General features: G+C 44.4%; 1 protein-coding gene across 3 annotated transcripts in view; it reads left to right on the top strand.

Annotated features, from left to right (window-relative positions):
• The window catches only part of PPP2R2D (protein phosphatase 2 regulatory subunit Bdelta), a 247,969-nt gene that overhangs the window by 91,151 nt on the left and 129,327 nt on the right, over positions 1-27,491 (top strand). For 2 of the 3 annotated variants that reach the window (XM_086922544.1, XM_086922546.1), the window contains one exon: positions 7,481-7,578. In XM_086922544.1, coding sequence (XP_086778670.1) covers positions 7,481-7,578 — 98 coding nt within the window. Of the gene's footprint in view, positions 1-7,480; positions 7,744-27,491 lie in introns of all 3 variants that reach the window. The other variant, XM_086922547.1, reaches the window with a different exon arrangement.

Raw genomic sequence — 27,491 nt, 5'->3', positions numbered from 1 at the left:
ATTCGGACTCGATGGCGTTTATGAAAAGGGAGAAAAGGAGGGGGGCAAGGACACATCCCTGCCTGATACCAGAGCCTACAGGGATATTAGCCGAACACTCCCCCTGTTGCCCATACCGTATCTTTGCCGATAACTTCCTATACAGTTGTGCCAGAAAGTAAATGATTTCCTGTGGGGCGCCCATATCCAGTAAAGTTGTCCACAGAAGACCGTGGTCAACCAAGTCGAAGGCACTGGAGAGGTCCGCGAAGCAAAGGAACAGTGAGCCTTGCTTAGCGCGTGCATATTTGCCTATGATAAGGTCCAGGTTTATGCACTGTTCTATTGTGCCTAACCCCTTACGGAATCCAAACTGGGAGTCCGCAAGGACACCATTTTCTTCAACCCAGTCCTCCAAACGACTCAATAACACCCTACTCATGATTTTGAGGGAGGCAGTAAGGAGTGAGATGGGGCGATAGTTTTTTGCCTCTCCTCTCGCTCCTTTTTTGTAGATAGGGATAATGATGGACTCCCCCCAGACCTGTGGGGCCGAGGTCGTTGCTGCTGCATTAAACACCTTAGCCAGCAGTGGGCTCCAAAGGGATACATCAACTTTATAAAGGTCCACAGGTACCCCATCGGGGCCCGGTGCCTTCCCCCCCTTACTACACCGAATGGCTACGTCCACCTCGGTGACTGTAATATTAAGGGGTAGGGGGGTGTCACCCACAGCATCCTTATCACTCCCTACATCTAATCCCTCGGGGTTAAAAAGGCTAGAAAAATGAGCCACCCACTGTTCCTCGCTCACCTGGGCAGACAGTACCGGGAAATCATCATTCTGAAGAAAAGGACTATTGACCGTGGACCAGAATAACTTAGTATCCCTAAGATCCACAGCCTTAGTCAGGTTGTCCCAGGCTTCTTCCCTTAGTTCCTGTTTTCTAGCCTTCAGGTGAGTTATATAGTTCCTCCTCAGGGCCTTGACTGCTTCCCTATCCCTGGGTTTACAATTAAGGGCAGCTTTTAATTTTTGTAGGGATTTGGTACATTCCTTATTGAACCACCCACAGGTGGCCCTGGTGCCCTTGAGTTTTGTACCAGTTAAAATGTTAGCAATATTTTTATTGATGGTATCAAAGCTAGCTAATATGTCAGCACTACCTATATCAGGTTCAAGACCGCACTCTACCTCAACTAGACAGGCTAACACTATGGTACTTAATAAGCGTTCCTCATTGTGCCTACCCCATTTAATTCTGGGGCTGTTTGGTCTGTGTGGAATTACGTCAGACACTGTACCGTGCGACGCCTTTATCTTATCCCCCCACAAGGATAGGTACATTGTTAAGCAGTTGTGGTCGCTAAGGGCTATGTCTACTATTTCGGGGGTGGTACACAGAGCAGTAATACTGGTGGAGACGATGAGGTAATCAATACCCGTCGCACAGTTCCTACCTATAAAGGTAGGTACCGGGTTACCCTCTTTGTCTTCGCCAGGTAACATAATACATAGATCCAATTTAAGCATGAGGGTGTTGAGAGAATCGCCATAAGTCGAATGTAGGAAATGGGCCTGATCTTCCCCATCCTCCCCACCATAACCACACACCCTCGTGCCGGCAAAGGGACACATATGGATGTTAAAGTCACCTCCCCACAGAATTTCAAAGGACACCCTATTTTGACCACACAACTTATCAACCTCCACATCAAGTTCATCAACTATAACAGTATTTGAATGGTTAAAAACATTGTTATAATAATTTATTACTAGGACATTTCTCCCATCCCTATGTTGCAACCATAACAACTGCGAGTGCAGGCCAACAGTCAGATGGGTTTTCACTCGCACCGGCAGCCTAACAGACAGCAGTATCACCAATCCTCCACTAGCTCTACCCATATTGGAGGGCTGGGCTGGACAATTATAGGCAACGTAACCATCAAGGTGGACATCTTCAGTAACCCAGGTCTCCTGGAGACATAAGATATCGAATTGGGTTAAGAATTCTAGCCACCCTAGACGGTCCACCTTGTTATTCCAACCAGCAATATTCCAACTCCCCAGCTTATAACCTCCCACTGTTGGTCTTGCGGCCTCGTTGGACGGAGGGCCCGTATAGGAAGGGGATACGTCCCTGATCGGGGGGTCATCAGGTAACCGGGGGATAATACCACTCGTCGGTGAGACCATAGGGGTTATAATATCAGCCAGGGTAAAGGGGTCCAGGTTACGTTGAAAGTACCCAATACTATCTTCATTGCAGCTGGTAGTACGGGCAACATTATGTCCAGATAACGGATTATCCATAATAGAATTTCTCTCCTCCATACCTCTGTCCACTTCCCCCCCCATCATCTCCACGTGTTCCCTCACCCACCTCCCCCATGGCCAGCTGACTTCAATCGCAATCCTCCAGGCCACTAAACAGGTCAAACCTATTGGTGGTCTCTAGGGGCGTCAAAGGCTTGAGATGGTCCATTCTCCTATGGGATGAGGAATTATATCTTGGAGCCACAATATTCCACCCGTACGGGTCGGCTATTATTGCAGGATGATGAACAATTAATGGAAATCCATTATTGTACCCAGGTGGACAGTATGGGTTTGGATACTTTTGCCTGGGTAAAGGTGGTGGAGGGGCTGGCGGGAATTGGTGGGGCGGGAACACCACTGAACATGGATAGAAGTATGTGAGAGGGCGAGGGGTGATAAGGTTACTATCGTGATCAGAGGACCAGTGAAGTATAAAATGGACAGCATTCTGGTCTCTTAAATTTATAACCACTACGTCGCCCTCGATGTCCTTGGGTCTTCCCCCCCCAACCAGGGGAGGCGACGAACATGGACGATTTCGCCATTGATGTTATTTGCAATGGGTCTATACATGCTCAACCAATGCATAATTTAGTTCTTCAATTGGGCAAAACCCTCGCGTTTGTTCGCCTCTAACTCTGGCACCCCGGTAAGAACCACCACGAAAGGCACTGCTTCCGGTGGAAGTTCTGGAAGGGGGCCCTTGCTGTAGTTTCCCCGTGTAGGCCTCCCACTCCCCCTATCCCTCTTTTGATCTCCAGTGGCTTGTCCTATGCTCTTCGTCGGCCCACTAGCAGTTACAACAGGGGGCAATGTGAGTTTACTTTTTGATAATACAGAAGTAGCTTTGGGTATGATTTCTCTAGGGGTATGTGATGTTTGTGACATGTCCATAGTCTGAGCGGGGGCAGATGTAGGGGTTATAGCTGGGGTTGGTATAATGGTAGTTTGTAAAACAGGGTTAGATGGTACCTTAGTGGATACTAGCTTGCTACCCATATCACGCTCTATCTTCCCAAGCCTATCATCCATTTTATTAAGTCTTTCTACGATAGCAAGAGTGTAAGTCCTTATAATGGACTCTATACTATCGATTAAGACATGGTTTGGGGATTCTTGTGGTGTCACAACAGCGGATGAATTATCAGATATAGAGCTAGCCTCCACTACTTTAGACGTGGAGCTTGTATGTATAGGTGATGTAGCCATGGTTCCCTGATCCAATGCAAGTACCCGCTCTCCCCTTATGTTAGCATTGACTTTAATCCCAAAATCAGCATGATTGATTTTCCGCTTCGATAAGTTGGCCCTTTTCCGCCTTTTTTTGTTAGGTGGTGGGCCATAAATTTTAGTAGGCGTAACTTTTTTTGCCCTATTCCTTACGGGTCTAATTTGCCTAGGAGCAGGGGTTATCAGTGCCTCAGTTATAATTGTGGTCTTGGTTACGCTGGGATTAATAGAGTTAATGGGGGCATTCACAGTATCCTGGGGACCAATGTCATTCGTGGGCGCACACTCTCTAAATATTAATGGAACGCTATCCTGGGAAAAAGAACAAACATTCTCAGTTAAGGTCCCCTCCAAGGTAGAGATGATCAGAACGGGTGAATCAGTTAATGGTCTATTTTTCAGGCTTTCCACCGAGCGTCGACGCTCAGCCCGACGTTCTGCCAAGGTAGGAGTACTGGGGGTGTCCGTAACAGTTTTCTTAAAATAATTGTCTAATTTCCCATTGATCAGGCTCACTGGCTTATCAGATCCAACAAGTTCCGGTGTTAGGATTTCAATAGACATAGTAGCCAATACAATACTAATACACCCCTGTGAACTTACTCCAATAGTCCTAGATGGTCCGATAATCGAATAGGGATTCTGGCCCAGCCCGGCCTCTTCTGGCCTCTGAGGGCCACAGAGGCCCTCTTAGCCCGTCTTCGCCCCGGGCCACGACCCGCGCGCGTCCCACGATGCGCGTCGGTAATCCTGCTTAAGTTAGTAGAGGGGGCGTGGCACTGGGAGGGGGCGCGGCTCGGCCGGGAAGAGGAACCAGCTGTTGGTGTTTGGAGGAATGCTGGTCCTCGCAGTTCCGAGCGCCGCGCCTCTCACCTCCTCTGTGGCCACGGAATTAGACTCTCCGTTTAAAGACCACAAGGCACTCAGGTATCACAAAGGTGCTACGCCTGTAGCAAGGCTCTGTAGTCCGGCAGCAACAAACACCTCTAGCGAGCGGCTCACTAACTCAAAATCAAATCATGTTTTGAAGCGGCTATGATTTTGAAATTCAATCAAAACTGTAACGGTAAAAAATAAAAATCCCCGACTAATTTAACGTTGTAAACTGGTAATCTTTAGTTAACCAGGAGCAACATTGAATACCTTTTTGGTACTACTAAGAGCTTCATCTAGTGAGGACGGGTGTCAATCACCAGTCACCTTCAATAAATACAAACTCCGCATATTCATCTGATTGGTGGTCCAACTCATGAGCTTTTGCAAGAAAACTTGACACCACAGTAGAAACGCTGCTTAGACATTTCTGGCTATGTCAAGTCCTTCTTGGGTATACATTCCGATATTACTCTTAAAAAGAATGGGCTTTTAGACCTCTTTTGGATGAATCGCTTATTTTTAGATGGCTGTGCGCCTCTGTTCCTCATCCGTGAATGGTTTGAAGTACCCAGATTTGCAGATCCCATAAGCCACCATTGGCTTTTTGAATTATCATTGCTTTTATTTCTAAAGACTCCAGATCCTGCACAGCTTCTGTGGCTTCATTGTGCTTTATTTGTTTGGCTTTGTTCTCTGCTTTAATGGTTGGTGTTTTGCCTCTGATGACTGAAATCACCTGGTCAGCATGTTACTGGAGTGGTGCTGGCTACCTTTGCATGGTGTCTGGTTTTGTTCAGAGTTGGTTTCAATCTGTACACCTTTGCCGCTCTTGATTTTATTGAGAAAGATGCATAGTAAGTAAGTAATACTTTATTTGATTTGTGAAAATCATAAAAGGGTGGGTCTTACCACCATGGGATAAAACTTTACATCTTTGAAACAGCATAAAAACAACATAAATCACATGAAAAGATAATACATTAAAGTAACGCAAAGCAGTAGCAAGTTGCTCGAATGTGCAGTTACTGTGTAAAGTTGAGAAGCACAGATGGAACTGGGCACGGGGATAAATGTCTCATTGCAGCTGCCAGTCAGCAAATGGATATTCTAAACGGGGTACAGTGCTTGGGGGTTAAGTGTAACTTGATGGAAGTAACGCGTTGTTAACTCAGAGTGAAGTTTTTTTTTTTTTTTTTTTATGCCGGAAGAGTGGAATGAAGGGTGTCCATTAAGAGATTGAGGGAGAGTCTGGGCCCAGCCTTGGGGGGGCCAGTTGGCACGGGTCGTCTTTAATTGTTTCCTTGTTTTCCAGCTCTTGGGCAGCGTGGGCCAAGAATTTTATAGTTTTGCAGGAAAGTTGTATCCAAGACCCGCTAAGGCATTTTATTACAGCCGCCCTGCAGGTTCTTACTTGTGCTTCTCTTAGGAGTGGTAACAAGAGCGTCTTCCTTGGATTTTGGAGTGCCGGGCATATGCATAATAAATGCAATAATGACTCTACGCCCTTGCCACAAAGGCGACAGTTTGAAGTTGGCCAGGTACGCAGCCATTTGGGGGTGAGGTCTTTGCTCGAGAACCAACCCAGCCTCAGAAGACTTAATTTCCTCTTGTAGTGATCCCTAAAACAATCTTGCAAGTATGGCTGATGTTTCAGATGAAAATAAAAATCCCCGACTAATTTAACGTTGTAAACTGGTAATCTTTAGTTAACCAGGAGCAACATTGAATACCTTTTTGGTACTACTAAGAGCTTCATCTAGTGAGGACGGGTGTCAATCACCAGTCACCTTCAATAAATACAAACTCCGCATATTCATCTGATTGGTGGTCCAACTCATGAGCTTTTGCAAGAAAACTTGACACCACAGTAGAAACGCTGCTTAGACATTTCTGGCTATGTCAAGTCCTTCTTGGGTATACATTCCGATATTACTCTTAAAAAGAATGGGCTTTTAGACCTCTTTTGGATGAATCGCTTATTTTTAGATGGCTGTGCGCCTCTGTTCCTCATCCGTGAATGGTTTGAAGTACCCAGATTTGCAGATCCCATAAGCCACCATTGGCTTTTTGAATTATCATTGCTTTTATTTCTAAAGACTCCAGATCCTGCACAGCTTCTGTGGCTTCATTGTGCTTTATTTGTTTGGCTTTGTTCTCTGCTTTAATGGTTGGTGTTTTGCCTCTGATGACTGAAATCACCTGGTCAGCATGTTACTGGAGTGGTGCTGGCTACCTTTGCATGGTGTCTGGTTTTGTTCAGAGTTGGTTTCAATCTGTACACCTTTGCCGCTCTTGATTTTATTGAGAAAGATGCATAGTATGGGCCCACTCTAGAACGAGGCTCACCTTTTTAATGGCTAAATAGGTATTGAATTCTTAGGAGGGGTACGTTACCCTTTCAGTATTGTAATGGTATTACATTTCATTTAGCAAAAATAAGCAAAGTTTTATTCATCTGTACTTAAAAACATGTTCTTGTTTTCCGAAAGTTACATTAAATAGGATGACTTATACAAAGGAAGATCCTACGTTTGGGGTTGTCAGAATGATGTTCAGCTTGAAAGATCATGCTGGGATGTAGCTTGATTATTAGTTTAATGTTAGCAATGTTTGGTAATTATTCTTGATGTCTGTTGTAGCCATAAAATGATTTGGCAAACAGAAGGTTTGTATTCTTTTTGAAATTATGAAATTCCTATTCAAATTCTACATTAATCACCAAATCTCACTCCAAGGTTGGGTGATGAGATCATGCATAACATTTATTTACCAAATGCAGTTCAATTATTGTACGCTTCGTTTGCTTTCACTACCACATCTAACATGGTGGTGTTGGAAACGTTTGTATTGATCGTAGTATTTCACCAGAGAAGCTTTCTTTTTACCATTGTTCAATTTTGCAAAATTAAAATCTAGTCTTTCCATTCCTTAAATGTCTTTTGTTAGTGAATTTGTTTCATCATATTTGAATCCGTTTCTTTGTGGACTCCAAATTACGTCAACTGTTACTCAAATGTAAAACTGTAGTTAACTAAATGAATAATTATTTTACTGTTCAATTGATTTTTACAGCTGACATAATTTCAACAGTCGAGTTCAATTTGACTGGTGATCTTCTTGCAACTGGAGACAAAGGCGGCAGAGTTGTTATATTCCAAAGAGAGCAAGAGGTCAGTGCTTTTTTTAGTTCTATATATTTAGCCTTCTTTGCGTCTACCTGTTTTAATCTCTTTCTCCAGACCTTTACAGATTATTAAATATACAGGACGTGCCTGTTTAATTTCTCAAACTCTTCCATATGTATTCTATTGTGACTAGTAGTCTTTGGTAGCCCAGCTAGGGATCATTCATAGATTAACACACTCTGAAATTCACAGAGTTTCACTTTGAGAATTGAGGTATAATTGATAATTTGGCGTCTCGGGTAAACATTCATCCTTTCGCTATGTTCACTCATAAAGGGAAAGCACTTAATTTTAAAAATACTTAAAATAAGCACTCTCTTGATTTTCGGATCTGTGTGCAACCTATAGCACACAGAATGTTTTTTCTCAAATTAAATATTGAATGCAAACAGAACATGTTCATGGTATTTGGCTGTTATACTGAGATGTTGATGCGCTTCTCTAGAGCTTTGACAAATTTCCTAGAATTATCAAAGCAAAAAAAAGAAGGGCGTAATGGAGTGGCCAGTGGTGTATGACCCATCGCATGCTTGGCCAAACAAGTGTTCATAAGAAGCAAACCTGGACTAAAATATTGAGCATATTTGAACAATGTTGCATCTGTTCAGACAACATACAACCAAAGAACTGGTTCCCTGATCGTAAAAGCCAAACCGGGACCATCCGAGATGTGTCAAAAAGAGGGGGCCTTCTACCAGGGTCTCAGATTAAGCTGTGATGGTTTAGATTTAATTCTCAGCGGAAGAAAGCGCTCCCTTATCTTCAGTCTGAGTCCTCCAGAAGTGACTGCTGGAAGAATCCGGCAGAACAGAAAGAACACAAATGTGGAGAAGAAAAGCAAGGGACCACACAGATAGTTTTTTTCATATAACTCTGAAGTGGAAGCAAAGCCACTGCTGAACAGTCCTAATGCTGTAAAAAACAAAATGGCAGGTTTTACCAAAGGAAAACTTTATGAAGATCAATAGTTACAACATATTAAGTGCCCTTAAAAGTAGCCTTGAGACCCATAAAGGCTCAAGTGGAGAGCAAAGAAGTAATTGCAAATAAAGTAGTCATCCATAACAGACAGAAGTAATGGTCAGAATGGAGTTCCAGTGTTGTCCACCAGATGGTTTGATACTGAGAATAAATAAAGTTGGGGAGGACTGAAATGTTCAAACAAATAGACCTAAAAATTATTGGGTAGCCTGTAATTAAGAAATGGTTGTACTTGGACCTTCTTACAGATAATCCAAATGAGGAGTGCTGCATATGAAATTTTAATAGCAGCAAGACTCCTAAAAAGATTTGGCGAGGTACTTGGGATGGTCTCAGGACAATGTTGGTTATCCTTTGGGATGATGTTCTAAGTGAATTTGTAAGAAAAAGGCTGGTTGGGAAATGGGTGGCTTCGCTGGGAGAAGAAGTTATGTTTTTTTTAATGCCAAATCACTATATGTGCTATTCCTATTTATGTTTGATTCCCATATGTTCTTTCTGCATAATTTATTTTAACTGGATCACACCAATCTGAATTTGCACTCCAATCTCCCGGTCTATCGATCAGATTGTTGCCACTTTAGCACATCGTCCTCCGAGACAAGCACTGTATATTTTTTTTTATTGAAATCGTGTTTGTGTCTGTATTAATTTGAAATATTACAAGTATTTTCCCGGTATATATGCTGTTAAGCTCCGAAAACATCTTACTTTGGTTGATGATTGATGGTTGTATTTCTCCAGTATTAGAGTGTCTTTCATAGATTCACATGCTTGAATATTCCCCGTCGTCGAAGTGGGAATCCCACGGTAAATAAAATAGCAATAACATACCAATAACATATGTATGTAACTACATAACACATAAAATATATACTAGAAAAATACATAGTAAATACTCAAACAATTCCTACATAGGAATACATGGTAGAGAGGGAAAACACTTGTAACACATTCCTGTCATTATGTTAGTCCAAACTACAGCCAATCAGGCGCCAGCACCCTTCCAGAACCTTCTCCTCAGAGCTCAGACCCTCAGATTTTCTACCGCCTGTCGTATAAAGGGAGTCTCCCTGAGCTCTGCTCGGTTTTCTAAACTTCTTCAAGTTTTCCAGTCTTCTCAGCATGTCTTCAAGTAAGAAGTCTTTATTTAGACCTTGTTTTTCTTGTGGGAAATTGCGTATTTACTCTGAAGACCCCCACAAGGAGTGCATTTATTGTCTTTATCCCGACCATGAGGTTGGTAAATGCAAGTTTTGCAGAACTTTCTCTACAAAGACCCTTAAGGACAGAGGAAGGCCGTCTCCTCATTTGGCTTCAGAGACTTAAAGATAAGGATTCGGCACTGTCGGATGCAGAAAGTTTGCTATCTGGTCCTTCTAAAGCAGCCTCCAAGCGTATTAGTGTGCAGGAAATGCCTTCTCCTTTTCTGAAAAGGAAGAAACGTTCCCTGTCTGTGGCTTCTGCGGTGTCTTCACCACCTCCTACTACCTCTACGCCCACGAGACATGGCTCTCAGGCGTCTTCTGCTGCCTCCCATCATGTTTCTGCTCCGAAACATGTTTCACCGTCGACGTGAGCGTGGACGATCGTCCCAACGACGAGATCTGCCATCTCCGGATCGTCGACATTGACGACGACATCAGCCTCCGGATCGTCGTCTATGGCAACGTCGACGTCTTCCATGTCGACTAAGGTATCGCTTAGCTTGAAGACTCTCGTCGACGATACCTATTGCCTCGTTGTCGACTAAGAAATATGCTTCGTCGTCAGCAAAATCATAGTCGACGAAAGTTCACAAGAAATCTTCTTCGTCATCTGGCCCGTCGATGGCTGCTTCATCAATGCCGACGACTTTGTCGACAAACTTACCGTCTACGATTGTTCCGTCGACGGCGGATCCCTCTGCAGCGACTTCGTCGACGCCTCTGCCATTGTCGTCATCCACACAGTCGACGACACAGACAACGGTGGTTCCTTCTTCATTTGCTTCATTGCCTTTGGTGCCCTTGTCTTCCACCGAGTCTGGCTCTTCCGCCGCCGACCCCTTGCACCATGGTCGTCAGCGGCCAGTTGACCATCTGTTCATCCCAGATCCACAGCCTCCCTCGCCCATGTTTGCCACGGGCTCTGAGCAGGACTCTGACAATGATGTGGTGATTCCTTCAGAGTGGCACGCAGTCCTTCGGATTTGATTATCCAGTGTCAGGATTATGGTTATGATGATGACGACCAATATTCTCAGGCAGAGGAACATTCTGTGCAGGTTCCAACTGCGACACTGCCTTTGTCGCTCATCTCAAATCTCCAACATATGTTGGATAACTATAACCGGCGTTTCCCGCCCCCTCCACAGGGTTCGCTTGTGCCTCATGTGCCTGCGCCTGCGGCGGCTCCTGTCACAGTTCCACCACCTCAGCCACCTACACCTTCTCCACAAGTTTAGACGTCAGTGAAAATACACACTACGGTGGACCCTGTTGATGATGAAAACGTCATTCCAGAACGGGAAGATGCAGAAGTTCACGATGATGATCACGATGCCACCCGCATGGTGGAGTGGGACGACTACCAAATCCAGACGCCTTCCCCTCCTCCGGTGGAGCCAGGGGATTCGCCTCCGGTGGACATTGCAAGTTTCCATCAGCTGATGGATAGAGCGGCCCAGCGCTTCAAGCTGTCCAGAGTCCAGAGGGAGGAGGACTGTTTCCTCTATGATTTTAAAAATCAACCGTTCAAGCAAGTCCACACTATACCCATCATAGATTTTATATGGACTGAATTGGTGAAATTAATGCAAACCCCAAATTCACTACCAGCACAACTGCCTCGCCTTGAGAAAAAATACAAGGCGCCCATTGGTTCTCCAGCGTGCCTTGATGCTCATCCAAAGCCTGACTCAGGGGTCACTCAAGCTGCACAACGTTGTTCCCGTAATCCAACATCTCCAATTACGGCTCCTCCGGATCGGGAGGTTCATCGCCTGGATGCTATTGGACGCAAATTCTCCACTATGGCATCCACTACGGTGAGGGCTGCTAATGCTTTCGCCATCTTAGGCCGCTACGACCGCCAGATGTGGTCGGTCTTGTCTGCCCTGGTGGCCCTCATCCCTGACGCTTCCAAGTCGGAAGCCTAAAAGATTCTGCAGCACGGAGAGAGGACATTGGAGGAAATTATTGATTGCGCAGTTGACATTGCGTGTACTGGCTTTCGTCAGGCTTGCTGGGGCAGTGGTCTTGCGGAGGCAGGGTTGGTTACGGTCCACCTTTTTTCCGCCAGGAGGTACAAGCCAAAATCCTTGATATGCCGTATGATGGTGAGTCGCTTTTTGGGGCGCATGTAGATGAGGCATTACAGTTCGTTAAGAAGGACACTGATACTGCTCGCTCATTGGGGACTTTACAGTTTCTGGAGCAGCCTTTTCGCGGTGCACGCGGACGCGGCACCTCCTCAACCTTTCGTGGAGGAAACACTCAATATCGTTCCTAAGACCAAGCTAATCAACGTTACTCATCCAACCAACAGCAGTCCACCCGACAGCAGTCATTCAAATCCTACAGGGGAAAATCCTCATATAGAGGATCCACTCCCAAACGACAATGAGTTGTGTATCCCCCCCCCCCAGTGTTGGAGGTCGAATCTCCCTGTTCTTTTTTTCAGTGGTCCTCCATCACCTCAGACCGCTGGGTTCTGGACATTGTGGCAAAGGGCCATGCTCTAGAGTTAATCAAGATTCCTCCTCCCACTCCACCGTCTGGCCCGCCTCCTCCCCACCTTAAGGAGCTTTTCCATCAAGTTTGTCTTCTAATTCAGAAAGGTGCAGTCAAATTGGTTCCCAAGTCTGAGGGGAAAGGGTTTATTTTCTCATTTTTTCCTAATACTCAAGAAGTCGGGAGACTGGCGACCGATCCTTGATTTGCGAGCACTCAACGGGTATCTCAAGAGCCAATCCTTCCGCATGCTTACACTAGTAGCGATCTTGCGTCTTCTCTCCATGGGCGACTTCATGACCACCATCGACCTTCAGGATGCTTACTTCCGTGGTACATTTCTCCAAAGGCATCGGAAGTACTTGCGCTTCCGGGTGGGACGGAGAGATTTCCAGTTCAAGGTGTGGCCTTTCAGCCTCCGGTCCGCCCCTCATGTCTTCACGAAAGTATTTGCTCCAGTAGTGGCTTACCTGCGTCTCCAGGGCGTCAAAATCTTTCCATATCTGGACTGCCTCCTCAAGTCAGTCTCGCAAACAGCTGCTTCAAGACACTCGTCTTGGTCAGGACGTGTTTCGATCTCTCGGCCTAGCAATCAATGCAGACAAGTCCCAGGTCAAACCGGCTCCCCGCAGGAATTTTTTGGGAGCCACGTTAGACACAATGCTTACAAAGGCATTCGTGTCCCAAGTACGCCAACAAAAAATCCTCCGCTTGGTGTCTCTGATTCGGGCAAAACTGTCCATTTCAGTCCGGATCTTAAAGTCATTTCTGGGGATGGCATAGTCTTGTATTGCGCTGATCCCAAATTGCAGACTCTCCCCGTTCAGGAGGAATTGGACGTACAGTGGCGTCAGGTCACCGGTTCTGCCGTTTAGCAGGATGGCCACTTCTGAGATGTCTGTTCCTGACAGTGGGGTTCCTCTGCGCTAGGGCAGGAGGAAAGAGTCAGGGATCCACCTACAGGCAACTGAGGGCAGGAGGAAAGAGGCAGGGACACACCCACCCACAACTCAGGGCAGAAGGAAAGAGGCAGGGCATAACCTGTGCTCTGTGTGCATGCACAGCAGTTCCTGTACAGTACGGACTTCAGTCCATGTTGTGCAGGAACGTTGTGAGGCATTCCCTTTACAGGCACCAAAGCCTTTTAAAGAGGCTCTGCCCTGGGAAAGCCATGTGTAGGCAGTCCGGGGCCACCGCTGTGGTGTACCACCTGCCCTAGCACCACAGAAACTCTTAATTGGGCCCTGAAGGGGTAGGGCACACAATGGACACAATGGACCAACTGGAGGTGGAAAAGTGATCGCAACATAGGGAGTTAGATTTTGGTGGGGATCAGTTAAAGAGTATAAGAGCAAGAACACACATGCTCTAGCATTTATTACTGAAGGAGAAAGTTGTTCTAGTGTAGGCAGTGCAAAGATACAAGCCACCCAGTCAGGTGGATGGTAAAGAAGCTTTGTTCCAGGGGAACAGAAAAGAAACACATTAGAAGCAAGCAAATTAGATCATGAGAAAGCCAACCAATCGTAAGCAGTGGGCTGCCTCTAAAGCCTGTTGTAAGTATAATGTTTTCCACAGTGGGTCTCCCTCAATAGGCATTGAAAAACTGTTTGGTGACAAGACCTATTTACTAATTGTTGTCTCAGTTGTTAGTGGTCCTTTGGTAAAATCATATAATTTTCTCACAAAACTCTTCAAAAAAAGTTTATCCTCCTTGGCTCCTTCTCGAAATGTTTCAGTGGCGGTGGGGGGGAGGGGGGGGGGGGGGGTTCTGTCTAGGGATGGAGAAGAAGAAGAAAAAAAAGATGAGTCCCAAAATGCGTTTTCCCCATAGGAAAACAGCAGCTAAACAGAATTACATCAACTTTGGAAGAAAGCAAGACCTTTGTGTTGCAAGTGGGTGTTTTGTGATGTGATGAAAATCCGTTTTGAGAAATTAAGGGTTAGAGGCATGGGAGCTGTAGATCACATGCTGTGCATAGCCCGCCATCTAGTGTTTGGTCTGGATGTTTGCACTTACTTTTCTTCAAAGAAGTCTTTTCCAGTCACAAGGTAGTTGACTCCTCCTTTCGGTGATAGTGCGCATGGGCATCCACTCCATTTATTAGATTGTTTTTTTCTTTCAGCCATCACGTTCAGATGTGAATTAATGCGCTCGGGTTCGACACCATCCCTTTTATTCCCTCGGTGCGCAAGACACTCCCCCTCAACGGTATTGTTTCCGATTGCGTCTCCCTTGCTATCGCATATCGTATTTACTTATTAAAGCTATCTTTCGATTGGAAAGCTCGTGGAAGGCCATCAAGTCTACCCGCATCAGGCTAACTCGCAGTCGATGGAACAGACTTCCTTCAAATTCTGCCCTCGGTGTGACGCGAAATACCCACGCACCAACTCCTACGAAGTGCGTAACCTGTGTTTGTCTCCCGAACACAGAGAACAGGACTGCGACGCGCGCTGGGCTTTCCGCTCCAAGAAAACACTACGCGGCTGTCAGGCTTGACGTTGTGACATGCAGAGCCAGCACACAAGCTCCATTCCGGACATCTTTGGGCAACAATCAGACGAAGAGGCCATAGAGGTCATGGGAACCGAGGGGGGAACAGGAGTGGATCCCCATCTCAGAGCTCGACTCCGACCAAGAGGAAGACATCCCACATGGAGAACGTACTGAGAGTACAGCCCCCCCCCCTTCGTCCCAAGATCCAATTCCACATAAAAAGAAGACTGGTCCAACCCACGCCCTCGGTTCCCAGTCGGCACTGAGACCACACTTCCGATGCCCCGCCTTCCGGCTCGGCACCGAAGCCTACTAAAAAGCCTTCCTGCTCCGAAAAGACTCACCCCAAACACAAGTCCGGCTCTGACCCACAACTTTCGGCACCGAAACACAATTCGGATCCGAAGACACCAACGCCTAAGACTCTGGCACCAAAACTTTTGGCATCAATATAGTCAGATGTGCAGAAATCACCAAAAAAAACTGTTTTGATGCTCCGATCGACAAACAGGATCCGAAACAGAAAGTGTTGCATCTTCATCCACAGACTTGACACATCAACACTAAAGTGACTTTAAAGAGAAGGACTGATACAGAATAGGAATATCACATTCCTTTGAAGAAGAGAACTGTTGGAACCGACCCTTCTCCTCTGCCATCACCTCCTTTTCTCATTTTCAACCAGTTTCACCTGAAAATTCACCACAACATAAACCTGACAACCAGGATGAGGGAGATGGCAATGGGGATGATGATCAGCCACTACAAGACCCATGGGACGATTACAACATCAATTCGCCCACAGGCAATGATCCTGACCTGTACCCTAACAAGCCCTCTCCACCAGATGACAGTGTAGGCTACATTGAATTGTTGGGTAGAGCTGCGAACTACCATAGGGTGCAGCTACATTAGGAATCCATGGAAGAGGATTTCCTCTTTGAAACACTTAGTAGCAAGCATAAGTCATCACACACACTACCCATGATCAAAAGGGATGATCAGGCATGTAGATGACATCTTCAACGACCCTGTCAGGGCTCGTATTCTTACCTCCAGAGTAGATAAGAAATAATAGCCAGCACCATTGGACCCAGTATGTATAAGGGGACAATTACCATTAAACCCCATGGTTGTGTCCAATGCAAGGAAAAGAGAACTCCCAAACTACAGGAGATTTTCTACCAATCTGGCAGTCAATTATAGACAATTGGGTATTACAAATTATCTGTTCTGGTTACTGCCTGGAGTTCATCAACACTTCTCCAAACATTCCACCAAAGTCACACAAACTTTCCCCAGATAACCTACACCTCCTCAAAGAAGAGGTGCGGTCTCTCCTGAAAGGGGCTATAGAGTCCGTACCACCACATCATCACAGGTCGGGCGTGTACTCTTTTTACTTCCCAATACCCAAAAAAGATGGTTCTCTCAAACCAATATTACATCTCAGAGAACTCAATCTTTACATTCAGTCAGATCATTTCCACTTGGGAACACTTCAACAAGTACTACCTCTTCTACAGAAAGGCGTCTTTCTGTCTACTCTAGATTTAAGACTCCTGTTTTCATATTCCAATCCACCCCACTCATTGCAAATTCCTCAGGTTTGTGGTAGAGGGTAAACACTTCCAGTTCAAGGTACTCCAGTTCCGAGTCACCACTTCTCCCAGAGTCTTCACAAAGTGTTTGGCGGTAGTAGCTGGTCACCTGAGAAGACAGTGCATCCGTGTCTTCCCATACTTAGACAACTGGCTCATCAAAGCCAGTACGTACCAGCAATGTCTTCTGCACACTTTCAGAACAATTCAGTCACTACATGAAATAAGGTTCACAATCAATGTGATAAAAACACCCCTCCAACCACTCAATACTCAAGACTACTTAGGAGCCACGCTAGGTACTCAAAAAGCTCTGGCGTTTCCCAGCACAGCCAGAATTCGCAATATTCAGCCTTTAGTTCTCCAGTTTTAACCCAATTATTGGCTTCCAGATCTGTATTATATGCAACTACTGGGAATGATGGCACCTTGCATCATACAGAAACAGGGGGGGGGGGGTCACTCTTTCCAACTGTTCCACTTAGCCCTTAGCCACAAACGTTCTCTCCTAGCGGAACGCCTCCCAGGAGTGAACAACCTGATCCAGATCTCTTCATCAGGCAGAGGCAGCAAATACACGAATGGAAACGTAACCCTCTTGTTCCCCTCCCATACTTTCAAAGTTGGGGAGTCCCTCATAATAGACCTGTTCTCTCGACACCAAAATGCAAAATGCCGAAGCTTCGCCTCCAGGTACCTACACCCGTAATCCAAGGGTAATGCACTGTGGATGAACTGGTCAGGGATATTGGACTCCGCTTTTCCGCCTCTCCCACTCATTCCATTAGTGGTTCAGAAGCTCAGGCAAACATCTCACACTAATCCTGGTAGCTCCCACATGGGCACATCAACCTTGGTTCACAACCCTGTTGGAGCTCTCTCTGGTTCTGCATCAAAAGCAAAGTTTAACCCCCAGTCTCCTAACACAGAGCCATGGAGAAATCAAGACACCAAGATCCCAAACAGCTGAACCTCACAATGCGGCTCCTGAAGTCTTAGTGTTTGGATACTTGAACCTTCCACCAGAATGTATCACTATCATTAGGGAGGCTGGAAGACCTACTTTAAGAGACTGGTATGCAGCTAAGTGGAAGCAATTTGTTATGTATTTTGGTAACCATCATATCGACACTCTTGATGCTTCCTTACAAAACATCATCTGCTACACTTGCTACAGTCAGCGTTGGCTTATACCTCCATTAGACTACACCTGGCGACAATAGTTGCATATCTACAAAATAGACAGCATTTGTCATTGTTTAGAGCACCCGTGATCAAAGCTTTCATGGAAGGGCTAAATAGTCATTCCACCAAGACTCCCACCTGCTCGGAATCTTAACATAGTCCTCACAAGATTAATGGTCCCACCTTTTTAAGCCCATGCACAAATGCGAACCAAAGTTCCTCTCTTGGAAAACAACTTTCCTCATTGCATTCACTTCATTAAGGAGAGTGAGTGAACTACAGGCATTAAACATACAAAACCTTTTTTCCACCTACACGTAATTCTTTTTGTAAATCCGTTCTGTAGCTTTGAAAATACTAAGGTAAATCCAAGTTTGTATATATATATATACACACACATATATCTCTCCAGAGCAAGGGAGTCAGGGTATTCCTATCTCATCCCCCCTTTTTTTATTGAATGTTTTTTCAGGGACTCTGCTGAAGCAGAGTCCCAAGATGGCTGCCAACACTTCCTGATTGAAGTGTTGGCAGCCAACTAGATATAGAGAAAGATTTAGAGTCCCTGTCTTAAACGTAGCAGACTAGGATTGCTGAGTCATTACTCATAGAGGGGGTCTAGCTTAGGAAGCAGGATAATTCTCCATATCACCTTAACAATACAATTTAGTAACACAAGCAAGGCAGAGTAGACAACTATAACAAAGTGAATTAAACTGAAGCTACTAGTAGATATACCAGGCAACCAGTTTTTTTCAATTAAAAAATCATGAAATTTATTCTTTACCTCCCGGTTGGGTTACAATCTAAAACATAATAAAAAACCAATTTAAAAAAAACGCCAACAGTGGTAATACAGTGAATATATGTACAGTCAAAGTAAAAACAGTCGACGCAGCGTTTCGGTGCTTTTCAATCTTGACACCTTCTTCAGGACATTTACAACATTTGACTCCGTATCTGTATTTCAAGTGGGAAGAGCGTTTCAATTGCTTTCCAATTTGTTGTGGACTTCTCAGGTATTTGATGATATTTAGTAATCCAATTCTCATCTTGATGGGTAGAAAAGGATATCTTTTAGTAAATGTTCGGCCTCCCTGCTCCTCCGTGCTCTCGTCTTCATCAAATCAATATACTAAAAGATTTACCTGACATCAAAGCAGGTTTAAAGACCCAAAGAAGCTACTCCCTTTATCAACGGTGGCCCCTCCGTGCGTATAGAAGATCTTATTCTTTATATTTAAGCTCAAGAGATATTAAATACCTGAGAAGTCCACAACATATTGGAAAGCAATTGAAACGCTCTTCCCACTTGAAATACAGATAGAGTCAAATGTTGTAAATGTCCTGAAGAAGGTGTCAAGATTGAAAAGTACCGAAACGCTGCGTCGACTGTTTTTACTTTGACTGTACATATATTCACTGTATTACCACTGTATGTGGTTTTTTTAAATTGATTTTTTATTATGTTTTAGATTGTAACCCAACCGGGAGGTAAAGAATAAATTTCATGATTTTTTAATTGAAAAAAACTGGTTGCCTGGTATATCTACTAGTAGTTTCAGTTTAATTCACTTTGTTTTAGTTGTCTATTCTGCCTTGCTCGTGTTACTAAATTGTATTGTTAAGGTGATATGGAGAATTATCCTACTTCCTAAGCTAGACCCCCTCTATGAGTAATGACTCAGCAATCCTAGTCTGCTACGTTTAAGACAGGGACTCTAAATCTTTCTCTGTCAAGATACCCCTCCCTGCTATAAATGACAGGGGAACCTCCTATTTTCTTTTACAGGCAGCCAACTAGATTACAGGACGGGGACTCTCAGATCCTTGTCCCTGCATATACAAGCTTGGATTTACCTTAGTATTTTCAAAGCTACAGAACTGATTTACACCGATTTAAAAATATATATTTCCACAATCCACACTGCCAGACGGCAACAAGCGAAAAAAACGGACTCTTCAAATAATTTCAACTGCCGGTATTTATTTTTTCAATTTTGTAAGTGCATTGCTGTGGGCACCAAACGCGCTTCGGCGATCCCTGTCGCCTTGATAGATAGATATATATATAAAAGCCTTTTTTCTTTTCCCAATAACTTTCGCGCCAGTTGATGAATCTTCGTGAAATTTGTAAAACCGGTGTTCTGCCCCGGTCAGCTCCTATCCTGAAAGTTCAGAGTGATTCGGTAAGCGGGGGGTCCAAAAACGTGTTTTCTCCATGTTATTTTCTATAGGAAACTTTAGACACTGCTACAGCCCGAACTGCTGAACGGAATTACACCAAATTTGGCAAAAGGTAGCCCTTGTTTCAGAAAGAACTCTTTTTTTTTTTGAGTGGTATAAATCCGTTCAGTAGTTACTGAGAATTTTGTTTTAAAAGAGGTCGGGAAATCTATTTCCCATAGGAAAATTTAGACACGGCTACAGCTCGAACTGCTGGACGGAATTATACCAAATTTGGCAAAAAGCTAGTGCTTGGTTCAGAAAGAACTCTTTTTGGTAAATGGTGTAAATCCGTTCAGTAGTTCCTGAGAAAATCAAAAATAAAAGTTTCAATATCTATGGTCGCCGTGGATCCGCGGACCCTCACGACCATGAGCTTCATTGTAATTGGCTGTCAACACACCAAACCAGGAAGTGTTGGCAGCCATCTTGTGACTCTGCAGAATTGAGTCACAAGAAAACAGAAAAACAAACACGTAAAACAAGAAAAGGGGGCAGGGTAGAAACACCCTGATCCCCTAGGCTTGCTTAGGGGGTCCACAAGGACCCCAGGGCAAAAAAAAAAAAAAAAAAAAAATGTAAAAGAAGAAAATAGGCAAAAGTCACAGAAGATCCGCAGATCCTGCTGTGAAAATAAAAAAAGGAAGCGCTTTGTTATTATTTATCTCCCGGGTGGGCCAAGTTCCGGGGGCAATGTTTATATTGTGATTGCGGGGGCCCACGGGTGCACCCGCAGCCCCGGGGTCTGCCACCCCCTCAGGGCTTTCCTAGCATATTTGCTGGGGCACGCGCCCCCCAGCCCCAAGGACTGCCACCCCCGGGGCTTGCGTTTAAAATGCCCCCCCAAAAGCCCCAGGGACCGTCACCCATGCCACTTTTTACACCTCTCTGCAACGTAGCTCTATGGAACTTACTGGAGGTACCTGGTGGGCTAGTTGGACCCCAGGGACCCTCGGGATTCAAGGGAACTTAATCCCTCAACTTAAAATGCGTGACGGGTGTGTTTGAACAGTGAAGGGAGGTGGCGGGCCTGAGGTGGCCTGTGCAAACACCCCCTGTGGCACAAATGTATTCCCCGTCAATCCTGGGGGCCAACTAGCCCACCAGGTGCCTCCAGTAAGCGCCACAGGCCTGCATTGCTGAGAGGTGGCCCAGGCCACACCCCATTTTACACCTCTGCAATGCAGCTCTGTGGTGCTTACTGGAGGTACCTAGTGGGCCCGTTTGGACCCCAGGGACCCTCAGGATTCAAGGGAACTTAATCCCCCAACTTACAACGCGCCAAGAGGCCTCTTTGCAGAGTGGTGGAGGAAGGGGGCATGGCCTTTCTCTAACTCTCACCAATCCCACTGCGTGGGGCTTACTGGAGGTAAAAGGTAGGCTAGTTGGCCCCTAAAGTACCCCCAGCAGTGAAGGGGACTTCATTCCCCATCCAAGAGGGTGCCAGGGAGCGTGTTTGTAGAGTGGTGGACAATGTGGGTTTGGCCTGGTACAAGTACTTACCAATGCTGCTGTGTGGGACTGACCAGAGGTAATAGTTTTGGAATTTGGCCCCAAAGGATGTCCTTGGAGGCCAACTACCCCTCTTGTTACCTCCAGTAAGTCCCACACAGTGGGATTGCTAAAACGTCTTCCGAGGCCATGGCACCTTTCTCTATCCAGAGGGAGTTTGGGGGCCAAGAATCCCTGCTGGTACCTCCTGTAAGTCCGACGCAGCGGAATTCCTGAGTGTTGGTTGGACGCCCCTCACCATTTCTCCACCACTCTGCAAACGTGACTACTAGTTAAAGTAGCATATTTTTGCACCTCTGACTTAGAGGTAGTTTTAATCCCCCTGCCCTATTATGCACTAGGGCCTTACAGAGGAGGTCATGCTAATCACAGGGGTACCCCAACTCATAGTGTTCCTTAGTGTATGCAGGTTTTTTCACTGTATTCTAAGTATCTTTTAGCATTGCACTGGCTCTAGGCCTGGTTAGTTAGTCAGTTACCACCAGTATCCGTCTGAAAAAGTTGTGGGCACAGGATGATTTTGCAACAAGGCCTCTGTCTGCACTTCTGTTGGTTCTCTCTGCACATCTCTTCTTTCTCCTGCACTTTTCTTAGTCTTTCTGGACTTCTGTTGCTGCTTTCTGCATTTGTATTGCTTCTTTCTGCTCTTTTCTTCCTCTTTCTTCATATGCCCTACCTTTGTAGGCAATGTTAGAAATTAGCATTTAAAAAACCTTTGAAATTCACAAAAAAAACATAGGTTTCAGGCACGTTATAGTTAGTTGGAGATTTCACTCATATAAAACCATAGAAAGTCAGCCGTTCTAGTTAGTAGACCTAACTATAACTCACACCCCCGCAATGCACCTCTGATGGCGTCACATATTACATCACTCATGACATGCTCAGTGACATCATTGATGACATCACTGATGACATCATCCACGTGATCATCAGATGCACCTCCTCATACCCTAATAAAACCTTTCATACACCCACCCTAAAATATAGACCACCAATATCAAAACCATAGACAGACCAATAGCAGTGGATGCATACCTGCTCAGTGATTCATAAATCTACACACATTTACCCACTAACCCATACAGTCACTCATCTATACAGCCACTGATATATCCACTCATAAACCCATATAGACATTCACACACTGCCACTCACCCAAAGAGTTACTCATACACCTGGTCAGTCATGCAAAGAAACTATCACACACCCATTTCCTTGCTTATACGGTCAAACACACATCACTTATTTATAGAGATACTAACACATACTTACTCTCTTAAACAATCACTCATAGAAACTTTTAGAAACCCACATTCATCCATACAGATACTCTTGCAATCACTCACTCTCACATATAGTCATTCATATACTCCAACATTCGCTTTAAAACATATGTAGTTACTTGGACATGCACCACTGAGACATCCATTTACTCACCAACTCACCAATACACACTCACCCACCCATACAGGTGTTTCCATATGCACTCTTGAACCTTATACACCCAGTGAAACAACCACTCCCGTATCTATGCACAGTCACACACCCCCATCCACCCACAGAGACACTCAGGCACCCGTACAGATACGCAGACAACCAATAAATAATCCATATAGACTCATGTAGCTACTCACCAAGCCATGCAGCTGCTTACACACTAACAGACTAATGAAGACTTTCAGAGTTTAGTCTCTAACCCATGCATTCAGTAAGACACATTTAATCACACACTTATACAGTCAGTCACACACCTACTAAATCATCCATTCAGACACTCCTACACCAACTCATACTTCAATACACCTTGGCACATATATATATATATATATATATATATATATATATATACATATATATATATCTATATATATATCTTTATATATATATATATATATATATATATATATATATATATATATATATATATCTATATATATATATATATATATATATATATATATATATATATATATATATATCTAGATATATATATATATCTATATATATATATCTAGATATATCTAGATATATCTAGATATATCTAGATATATCTAGATATATCTAGATATCTCCGAACCTCTCTGCAGTGCCCAGCCGGAACACAACCAAAGGACGAAATACAGACTCCAAATGTTGTGGAAAATGCAGGTCTTTAATTCACCAGTTTGTCAGACGCGTTTCGAATACCTTTTGTATTCTTTCTCAATTAACAAACATGTAGTCCTCTTTTCGTTTTTATACAGTTTTTTTTGTGTGATGCTTTCAACTCCTCTATGTGATGTATAGAAATAGAGGAAATACTAAACAAATATGCATGCTGAGACTTGTAGTTTTTAAAGGCTTCATTCAGTTACTTGCATATTGGGTTTGCACAACGTTACAGCATGAATGCAGTTTCATATGAGATAGAAGATAGCGTAATGCACATTTATACCAATTATCATAACATTATTTAAAATGCATGTTTTGTTTGAATAGGTTACCAATTTCATTATATATTTTTTCAATGATTATAAATAAATAAATATATACATTGAAAATATGTATCTATCATTCTTCTTGTTAGTAAAAAATGACAAACATTTCATATATATGGAATACAATATAAAAATAGAAATAAGCTATTTAAAATATTGTCACTCTAAAATTTTATATAGAGATCACGGAATAAATTCCTGATTTCATTATTGGCTAACCTCATTAACCTAAATCGGTCAAATGACAAATGTGCAAAATTACGCAATGTGCAAAAGTACAAACCAAGTGAAAACTTTGCATTGTTTTATAGCAGCATGAAAGTATTTCCTTGAATAAAGTGCAAAAAAGTGATATAGTAATTACAAAATTTCACCCAATCTGTGCTACTTGCTAATGAAAATCTTGATTCTTTCAAGATATGTGTTTTAAAACTTATAAGCAAAAAATAAATTGTACTTATAATGTGAAAGACTAAAAACAGTATTGAGACAAAAGGAAAAGGAACAGGGGCCAGAGTAATGTTATCAAATTTTTTTTTTCAAGATACAGAAGTTTGGGAACCTGTAGGGAACATTCATAGCTGGTGGATAGGACATCAGAGGAAATGGTGCTAATCCTCAGTATTGTTCAATCCATTTGGCTGTCTACTATCCAGTTCTACAATAAATTTAGATTCCAGCTGCCGCAGACACTTTTCTCTGTTTTCACCTCGCGGATTATCCTTCACAGCTGCGATGACAAAATATTTTAAATCCGCTAGTTTGTTTTGGTGGATAGCTTTAAAGTGTCTTGCGACCGGATATGTACTATCGTTATTAATGGTAGCCCGCAAATGTTGCAGGATTCTGACGTGCACTTGCTGCTTGGTGCACCCACATACCTGAGCCCACAAGTGCACGTCAGAATGTAAACTGCATATTCAGTTTTACAGTCATAGCACCCCTGAATTTTAAGTTCCTTCGGGCTAAAAGGTGAAGTGTATTTCTTGGTTGTTACACCAAATTTACAAGCCCGACATGAAGAGCATTTATAAAAGCCCTGTTTTTCAGGTAGCTAAGGGGTACATTTCTTTTTATTACTAAGATCTGGGATGCTTTTGGCTATTTGACTTCTCATGGAGATGCCTCTTCGATATGTTATTGTGGGATTTTCAGGCAACTCTGGTGTCATGACTGCATCTGTCTGTACTATCGACCAATTTCGATTAATTATGGACCGAATTTGGCGATGCTGGTTATTGTAGGTTAGGATTAACCTAGGTGTATTAGAGGTTTCCTCACTTTCCTGCAGTTCATTTCCCTCCATATTGGACAACAGTGATTCCCTGGATCTACTGTTGGCTTTCTCCAAAGCCCTTTGTAGACTGTATACCGTGTAACCTCTTCTACGGAATCTTTCAATTGCTTCTCGCATGCATATGTTGTTCCTCACTACTACATATGCGTTTAATTCGAGAAGCTCTCCGTAGGGAATGCTATCAATTAAGTGTCTCGGATGAGCACTCGAGACATGTAACGTAGAGTTACCGGCAGTAGATTTTCTATGTTAAGTCGTTCTTAGTCCGCCATTCTCTAAATTTACTCTTGTGTCCAAAAATGTGTGTGTGTGTGTGTGTGTGTGTGTGTGTATATATATATATATATATATATATATATATATATATAAATATATATTGTTAGAACCGGCTGTCTCTAGTTGGCAGAGGTATACACTTCTGACAAATAGGGACACACCTTTTCTAGTCAGGGCAAGGGGATCACACCCTTCGATAACCCCTGCTCACCCCCTTGGTAGCTTGGCAGAGCAGACCGGCTTATCTCAGAGGCTGTGTGTTAAGCATTTATGACCACATACAGTAATAGTGAATACACTACAAATGGACACGACACCGTAGTATTATAAAAATAAGTATTTTTATATAAGGCTTAGCACAAGACCAAATAACGACAAAAAATGTACACAATCGTAATAAATACTCTGGGAAGGGAAAAGGGATAATTCAAAGGTAGGTTCTTCTTTAGCACAAAGTCTTTTGTATCAAAGCAAATCTTCTTCTTGGCAATACAGTTCTTAGCAACAGGGTAACCCACACGGGGGCTACACGACGTCGAGGCAAAGTTAATCCAAAGGTTCGGCGTCGACCGCGAGGAGCGCTACGTCGAGCCTGGAGTCACACGGACCCCCAACAACACAGTACTTTTAGGAAAATGAAGCACACGATGATCAGCGGCGTCGAGCAATCCGGCGTCGCGTCTTCGGTGTCGATCAGGCCTCAGCAGGCGTCGTCGTCGATGATGCGGTTGCACAGAGTGAGCAGCGCTCACGGCGTCGAGAGGGCACACAGTTGATGCGATCAGCAGTGGTGCAGACACGAGGTCCCTTGGAGCTATAGCCGTACTCCCACTCACTGGCGTTGCTGCTGGCGTCGGTCGGGCCCGGCGGCCTGTCGTCGAGGAAGCGAGACACTGGGGCCGGTACCCACTATGTCGAGCTGGATTCGGCGACGTCCGTCGGCGTCGAGATTGCTGGTTCTTTCAGAGGTGCTGGATTCACAGGTTCCAGCAAATCGCACTTTAAGCAGATGAAGTCCTTTAGCCCTGTGACTTCGGCAGGAGACTGGCACTCTTCCAGTCCTTGGAGATTTTCTTAGCAAGCGTGAGAGTACACACACAGTTCCTCTCTCCTGGTTCCTCGGCAAAAATAAAGAAGCACTGCAGGATTCCCCCCAGCAAACAGCACACTGGCAGAAGGGGTAGGCAAGTCCTCAGATCAGCAGGCCTCTTGTCCTTGGTTACAGGGTTCCTTGTCAGAAGTGATCTAAATTCTTGGTTCAGGGGTCCTTCTCTTATACCTCTTTCTGGCTTTGATCCCGTTGTCCATGCAGGGGAATTTCCCAACATCCTGGGTCTGTTGTGGGCGGAGCCAGGCAGAAGCACCTGGCCTATTCACTGAGCAGGGCTGGGTCCTCAGACGCCCAGCAGGAGGTGGAGCCAGCATTGTATCAGGCAGGGCAGGCTATCAACAACTACTCTCCCCCTACTCTCAACGCAAATGTCCCACTCATCCCACACTGACTCATCCAGACCTGTGGAGCCACCCAGCTCCTGTCACACACACGCAAGACCAGCAGAAACCAGATATGGTTAGACAAGAAAATAGACACTTTCTAAAAGTGCTATTTTCGAACCCAGAGTCCAAAAACCATCCACACCAACGGATGCGTAATTAAACCCCGAGTTCAGGGATACCAAACTCGACATTGCACCATGCTCCCCGAGCCAGCTAGGATCATAGCATTAATAATCCCGGCGTCCCATTCTAACTAATGGAGAGCAGGCTACCTCGCAATAGTGAAGAACGAAGATGGCCGTAGTTCACAATTAGGACATGCCAACTTGGTCAGGCGTGTCCTACCTTATACTTGCAATGCACCCTGCCCGTGGGCCTACCATAGGGGTGACTAACATGAAGCTAAGGGAAGGTTTGGGGGGCTGGCAAGTAGGTATACTTGCGCAGCCGGCGTGACAGTACCAGACTGTACGTGGGTCTCGCAATGACCGACCCGTAGACATTCTTTTACGAGGCCGCTCCTGTGGGTGGCACAACACGTGCTGCAAGCCCACGAGCGGCATTTGTATTTACAAGCCCCGGCACTCCTGGTGCACTAGACTAGGGACTGACAGTAAACCAAATAAACAA

Source organism: Lissotriton vulgaris, chromosome 5 (genome assembly GCF_964263255.1).
Source record: "Lissotriton vulgaris chromosome 5, aLisVul1.2, whole genome shotgun sequence".
Lineage (NCBI taxonomy): Eukaryota > Metazoa > Chordata > Amphibia > Caudata > Salamandridae > Lissotriton > Lissotriton vulgaris.
The sequence above is the reverse complement of the archived record's forward strand: the minus strand, read 5'-3'. Positions and strand labels throughout refer to the sequence as shown.